Source organism: Kryptolebias marmoratus, linkage group LG11, assembly GCF_001649575.2.
Source record: "Kryptolebias marmoratus isolate JLee-2015 linkage group LG11, ASM164957v2, whole genome shotgun sequence".
NCBI classification, from domain to species: domain Eukaryota; kingdom Metazoa; phylum Chordata; class Actinopteri; order Cyprinodontiformes; family Rivulidae; genus Kryptolebias; species Kryptolebias marmoratus.
Window position 1 is genome coordinate 10629931 of NC_051440.1, and position 7244 is coordinate 10637174.

The 7244-nt window shown below is 46.9% G+C and overlaps 1 protein-coding gene across 3 annotated transcripts in view; it reads left to right on the forward strand.

The window, feature by feature from the left end:
• LOC108229962 overlaps window positions 1-7244 on the forward strand; it is a 14937-nt gene that overhangs the window by 4135 nt on the left and 3558 nt on the right. The window contains exons 4-13 of one of the 3 annotated variants that reach the window (XR_005233706.1): window positions 144-246; window positions 945-1139; window positions 1214-1363; window positions 2406-2526; window positions 3338-3610; window positions 3783-3945; window positions 4803-5001; window positions 5961-6044; window positions 6125-6461; window positions 6537-6712. Coding sequence is in view for 2 of the 3 variants with exons in the window: in XM_025003740.2 (XP_024859508.1) it covers window positions 144-246; window positions 945-1139; window positions 1214-1363; window positions 2406-2526; window positions 3338-3610; window positions 3783-3945; window positions 4803-5001; window positions 5961-6044; window positions 6125-6461 (1625 nt within the window). In the remaining variant the exon portion in view is untranslated. The remainder of the gene's footprint in view (window positions 1-143; window positions 247-944; window positions 1140-1213; window positions 1364-2405; window positions 2527-3337; window positions 3611-3782; window positions 3946-4802; window positions 5002-5960; window positions 6045-6124; window positions 6462-6536; window positions 6713-7244) is intronic. The other 2 variants (XM_025003740.2, XM_017405692.3) reach the window with 2 other exon arrangements.

The following is a 7244-nucleotide window of genomic DNA, read 5'->3' on the forward strand; positions in this document are numbered from 1 at the left end:
ACGCAGCTCCTCCAAGGCCCGTTTCTCCATCTCAGCCGGCAGCCGCGAACGCCCAGGTAGGACTCAGGGGCTGCGGCGTCGTGTTATCGACCGCCTGCCCTGCGGCGCTTCCTCTGACTCAGCCGGATGTGATCTGTGTCCAGGTGGGCTCCTTCGGCTGGAGCGTCCCCCCGATGACGACGAGCCCCCGAGCATCCGAGAGTGTCAGTGGGCGGTGGAGCGGCTGCAGGCAGCACGAAAGCCTGAGTGAGTTCTCACTCCCTGCTTCTTCGAAAATACATTTCATTTTAAAAGAGGTTTTCTGGAAACTACTTTTTTTGTGTCTGTTTAACGCCTCGATCAGAACTGCAAACCTTAAAATGACAGTTCAGCTCTTTTGAACCAGGGATCTATGGAAAGGTTACAAACAGTTAATGTCTTACCTGTTGCAGATAGCTGACTACCAGTACCAGACTGATGAGCTCATCCAAGCTAGCCAAGATCAAAGTGGACTGCTGCCGCCCTCATTTATCTTCATGCAAACACTGTTTTATAAATCTTTACAACGTAATTCAGTCAGAAATGTTATGATTTTCCTGCAGGAAGTGCTACAGGCTGCTGCTGCTGCTGCTGTTTGTGCTTGTAAACAACTGAGTAATGTGAAACAGACAATGATATTTGGGTGTATGAAACAGAATCCCCAAAGAAATATTTAGAGATTGAAGTTGTTTTAAGACACCAGCAGTCCACTTTGGTCTCGGCTCCGCTCAGACTAGCCACGAGCTTGTCATTTGTTCCAAGCTGAAGTTGCTGAACGAGCTGTCTGCAACAGGTAAGGTATTAACTGCTTATAAACTTCCTGCAGAAAGACTCGAACCATCCCTTTAAGGCTGCAGCACGACGACGTTAGGTCTTTTTAAAACCTGACTTTCTAACTTTGTCTTCTTGTAAAAAAATCTGCAAAGATCTGAGCCGGATCTGAGCCGGCCGCCCGTACTGCGTCACTACGGCGAGGCAAAAGTTAAACTCGTGGAGAGAAGGCGAAAGCTGAAACCGGGGACTTCGGCCGACGCCGCGCTCCAGATCCTGGAGGAGAAGCTGCGCGACGGAGTCCAGCAGAAGCTGCACTATGGGATCAACGACGGCTCCTCGTGTGTGTAGTATCTTTTCCTAGATGGGCTTCATTCACTTAATTGTAAAAACGTGTCCGTGCAGTTGACCCTTGACCTGACAGCTATCCGTCCGGCTGCATGGCGGTGTGCCAGAGTCGCTCAGGCCTGCCGGGCGGAGGCTTCTACACCAACGTGTTCAGCGACGGCGAGTGTCCCACTGTGCTCGCGACTGTCACAGCGTCCGGGCACGGGGCAGTGACGCACCCTCGCAGGTGAGTCACGGGTCAGTGTTTTAGGATGTCTGGATAGCGAGCAAAACACACCGAATGCTGTCCCCCCACAGCTTTCTGAAACTTAAAGAATGGCTCACAGAATCTTTACGACTGTTGTTTAATTCTGACTTGACTGATCAGCTTTGATTGTAAAGAGACAAACAGCTCAGCTCTGAGCGTCCGGCTCAACGGAAAGAAAACATAAAACCAAAAGTATTGTTCCTCGAAGGAATGCATATCACCCGTCGCCATGCCAAAGATCTGACCAGCTCTGTTGGCTTTCAGAGTGCGTGTTGGGGATGACTCAGCTACTATCAAAATCACGGCTCAGTAATGATATCTGGAAAAACTGACTGAGTTAGAGCCCTTTTTTTTCCTGTTTGCTCAGGTCGATGCCAAAAATAAATCAGCATAATAACTTAAAACTTAACTGGGCAACACAATGCTCTGAATGACAAGTGCAAAGCAACAGCTGCAATTACTGTGAAACGCTGGATCTCTGACTTACTCCGAGTCGACAGGGGAGAGATGAATGAAAATAATGATGTCACGGCGAGTCAGCCGATGTACTAAACAACCTAATTCCCCTCTGCAAAATACCTCCAGACCACGCAGGTTGTGTGTTCGGTGAGCCTTTTCTCCTGTTTTCCCAAAAACAGTTTAATTCTGATTCACAAAATCCCAATTTGATTTGATTTGGAAATCATTGCAGTGGGAATTTGGCTCGTGTGTGCCAGCTACGGTACCAGTTTTGCCCAAATATGAAACAGAAAAAGGATCTGTGCTGCCATGTGAGACTTAATATTACTTTCTGGGAGTTTCGTTGACATCTGCCTGCTGGTTCATGAGGTATTTTGCTAACAGGCGGCGGGCGATAATGATGTCTTTACGCAACGATGAGAGAGCTTGACAACAATTTTACAATGAAAACGTACGGACACTTTCCTCAAACTGCTTAAAAGGACATAATTCGGTTGTTTAAGCTGAATGCTACAATAATCTAAGTATGTTCCAAGTTACAGTAAATGGTTTATTTCTGCAGCTCTGCCATCGCTGCAGTCTGGGACCAGGAGGGTGGATTTAAATACGATGAACGTGGGAACACGACTGAAGCGTGGAGCTGGAGGACGTGTCGCACGCTGAGGAACAAGATTGTTGTGAAGGTACACGTTTCTGCCCGGCGACGGAGTGGAAGGTTAATTTACTGCCGCCCTTCGTTCTCTTACCTTGTGTGGTGTAATTATAGAGCCCGAATTGAGCTTTCAGTCGAGCCGTGTTAATTCGATACGGCCCGATCAGGCCTTTAACGCTTGGCGCCTGGAGTTAAACGGTCTTCCCCTCGGACACATCAGCACTCCGCGTCTCGGCCTTCAGCCCGGCGTTCAGCTCGCTCAGATGGAGGTCGGGTCACCGACTTGGTTGGCGGAGAACGCCGCCTCATCGGAGGCGATTATTGCCTCGGCAGGGTGTTCAGGACTGCTGTCCTGCTGGGTTCTGATGAGTCAGAACATGCATAATGCATCAGTGGACATCAGCAGTTGTCTGCTGGCCTCGTCATTAAACGCCGCCTTGACAAAATCGAATGGATCGTTTTGATATCTTGCTTTAGTTTGACAAAGAGCACTTTTTGTTTTCTTATTTGCTCATCAGAGAACTTCGTTTTGTACTGTAAATCCACAGAAATATTCAGTTTTTGCAACAACAACAAAAAAAGCAAAGAAACCGGCTCCTCGGCCTACTCAAGTCAAAGAAAGCACAAATTTGTATAAAATAAACTTCAATTTAAAATAAAAAAGAAAGGATTTAAGAGTTTTTCCTTCCTTATAATCCTATCCACACTGAAGTAAAACTCCTGTGCTGAAGATGTGTTGGGAAACAGAGCAATTACTTGTAACGGAAAGATGAGTTCACTGTTTCTGCTGGCAACCTAATGTCCTCATTTCGAAACATTTTTTTCTTTCTTCCGTCTGACAGGTCTCAGATCAGATCTGTGTGACTCTCCTCAGCGGGGCGTCTGCCTCGCTCAGCTTCAGGTGTGGGAACGAGCGCGTTCGCCTCCCGCTTTCTCCTGCCTCTGACTCCAGCCGACCCAGAGAAACGGTGAGCTCGCGGGGCAGACCGTCTCGGGAGCGTCCACTTTTCGTGCAGGCGGAGAAGACGCTGACCTCTGACCCCCGGCTGCTGCAGGAGAAGAGATCTCCGGTGGGAGGCGTCTCTGAGAGGATCGTGACCTGGAGGCAAACAGCTGTAAGATGCTTTTTACTGACTGTAACACAACACAGGAAATATAAAAGTGTTAAATGAAAATACCTAAAGCTTGAAAGACTGACGTCAGTACTTGTGCAGAAGCAAGTTCTTAAAGCTTCAGAGCTTTAAATGCCTTTTCTTGCTTCACTGGGCGTGGACTCTGTTGTGACAGGGCTCAGTCTGCCCTCAGGTGGAGCGGGTGTTCAGAGAGGTGGAGGCACCGGTGGAGCCCTCAGTGCGGCGGAGGGGACACGGTGGCGGCGAGCTGAGGAGGCTTCGGCAGAGGATACGGAACACCACGGAGGACTGGCTGGACTCCTACCGTGTCGCCATTGGTACCCGGAGCTGAGCTGACGAACAGACACATAACAGGACAGACGTCATAAAACGAAACGAGACGAACTCGTCTGCAGAAAAAATACAGCTGGCTAAAAAGGAGCAAAACACTAGCTAAAAGTAGCACAAAGGCTTGATAAAAGCTAAAAGTAACAAAAGACTAACTAAACTCTGAATGTAGCCAAAGGCTAGCTTGAAGCTAAAAGTTAGAAATAGCAAAATTGTAGCTGAATGTAACAGAACAGTAGTTAGAAGCTGAAAGTAGCAGAACGATGACTAAAAACTAAAAGTAGTTAAACTTAAAGTTTTAGGCTAAAAGTAGAACTGTAGCTAAAAGCTAAAGTAGCTTAACAACCAACCAACCAAACAAAAAACAGATCAGGTACGCTGAAGCAGATTTCAAAGAGCACAATGTATTCCCCGTAGATTCACACTGAGATCTCTAATGTATTTCTAAAACATCTGGAAATAAGGTTAAAGATTTTGAAAAGTCTAAAAGTTAGAAAAATCAAAGAGGAGCTGATCGATTTGAAATACTAATGGCTAAAGTAACACCAAGTATGTAAAAGTAGTTAGACTGCAAAAAAAACAAAGTCTGCAAAAAAAAAAACAACATCAACAAGAACAACATCAAAAAATTAGAATTAAATTCTAATAAAAACAGGCAAACAACTCCAAACTATTTCCACCGTAGTGGAAGTTGCACCTAATCCGAGCCGGGCAGTCGTTCGCCGCCTTCCCTCGGGTTGCACAGTCGACATTATCGGGCGGCTCCGGGAGGATCCTGTTCACGGTCACCCGCGTCACTCGGTGTCAGTGGCCCCTCTCTCTGAGCGAACCTCTGCCTCTCCTTCAGGTATCGGGTGTCCTGGCACGGAGCGGACGGCCAGGTGGAGGAGAGGCGCGCCGCAGGAAGCCGCTCTGCCCTCTCTGAACCCGCCCGCACCCACAGACGCTAAGCCGGAGGTGAGCAGGAGGGACGAGTGTCAGAAGCCTCGCAGATGCCTCTCAGCTCCGGCAGAAGGACCTCCGGACCTCCTCGTCCAGACGCCAAGGTGCTCACTGACCCCGGGCTGGGGCCGGGATGTCTTAGCTACACATAGCTTGTCGTTGTGATGCTTCTGGGAAAAGTACCTGCAGTACTTTAATATAGGCTAGTAAGTTAGTTGTCTTTACTATGCCACTTTAATTTATGTAGTTCAGTGTTTTCAGTTCAAAACAAGAACAAAAAATCGACAACATGACCAAGAAATGTCTTCACAAAGACCCCATATTTGCCACCTTTAGTGGATGGCTCGTTGTAGCGGGACCCAGGTGGCAGTTTCCTGGAAATTAGCATTACTTTTATTAACAAAACCAAGGCAACGGGGCAAAAAGCGAGGTGCAGGTCAACACATGGTCTGCCAAAGAACAGAGGAATTGTGCTGGGAATGGTGACTCGGGTGTGCTGATTGCTAATGACACACAGGCGGACTGTTGAGGATGTCCACTGGTACGATCATGACATCCAAACATGACTCAGCTGAACAGCCCAGACTGCCAAAACACACACACAAAAATCAACACAAAACAAAACCACAAACCATGAATATATTCACATTTTGTCATGCGGGTTAAAGTGCAGCCTCTCCTTCTTTAATTGGATGATATTCCCGACCAAACTGGAGAAGAAGGAAAAAGAAACTGTTAAAGCCATTTTTATAAATGCACCCAGTAAACAAATGATGACAAGTTTAAATAAAATCTTGATTTTTTTAAAACTAAAAAATGATCAATGCTTTGTTCGGCTTTTACTGCAGCTTTAGCTGTTCAGTCCTTAATGTTACTGTTACACACACACACACACATATATGAGCTCAACAGTGTTTTCCTTAAACTGGTTCAGTCCTAAGTGAGTGTTTTACAGGGAGAATGAGTCAACTCATGACTTTGATTTAAAAAAGCCTCAGCTAAGCTGCACACGGAGCAGTAAAGGAGCGTTTTACAGTTTAAACCTGTTCCTTGTTTCTTGCAGGACACCTAAGAAGCGATTTAAGACGCAGCCTCCTCCTGTCATAAGAGTGGGACCCGTTCAGATCCATGGCTACGTTGACCCAGAGTAAGAGCCATCTGTGTCGTTCTGTGCGTGTGAATCAACCTCGCAGCACATTCACAGGAGGAGTTCTGACCTCCGCCCAGGTCGGTGACTCTTCCAAGCGATCCCTGCTCCGACGCGTCCCTCGTCCCAGCGGGTCCGGCGCCGCTCGCCCCCTCTGTCCCGCTCACGGTGTGCCCCGCGCTGCTGCGAGCCGCCCTGCAGGGGGAGGCGCCGCGGAGGAGGTGCTGCTGCAGCGCCACGCTGATGCCCGTGGTGACGGACCTGGAGTACGACGCTCTCGTCCGGGGCCAGCCGCCGCACAGTCGACAGATCCTGGTGGTGTGTGTGACTGCGCCTCGTCAACCCGTTGAGGCGCGGGACGCCGTGGAGGACCTCTACAGGAGGAGGAACAAGCACAGAACCATGCCGTGTTCTCAGGTCTGCAAACTGAATAAAACACTGAGCAGTCGGTGAAATTACAAGTTTTTAGCTGTTTTGTTCATTCATTTTCAGTCCAGTCCTTGTACCTGACTATGACAACATACCACCAAGTGTGCGTAGTTCAAAGAAAAGAGGGAATTGGACAAGTGGAGGACAAAAGAAGACCTAAAAACTGTCTGCAGCAGTATCTGAGAGTCTTTTTAAGAAATAAAAGGGAAAATAATCAGCAAAGACCTGACTCGGGAGCTGTAAGATTCATCATTCTTCATTTGATCACCTTCTAAATGTCACAGCTCTTTGTAATTCACCGCGCTGGTGATAAAATAACATTTTATGGGAACAAATAGTGTCTTTGTGCCAAGCCCCTGATCACAAAGTGCTCAGATATCCGACTTAAAGAATTCCTCCTCTGCAAAGCTGTTTGTTCTGTGTTGAAGCCTGTGTAGATTCCCAGTCATCCAGGACATGGTAAAAAAAAAAAAAAAAAAAGATCTAACTCCACTCTCTCTGCTTTTTTAATTGAGGAAGCTCCTCAGATGAGAAGCGAAATGTCTTCAACTACAGACTAGAAATCCAGTTGTTTTTGTTTTGAACTAACAAAAACAACTATTTTACAGTTTGATCTAACTGTAAAATGTTTAGTTTACTAAAGTATTTCAGCAAACTTCAGCCTAGTGTCAAGCTTTTATTTTGGTACTTCCTGTTTCAGGCATTAAAAATTAGCATATTAGCTAAACATTTAGTTTCAACATTTAACATTTAGATTTAACATTTAACATT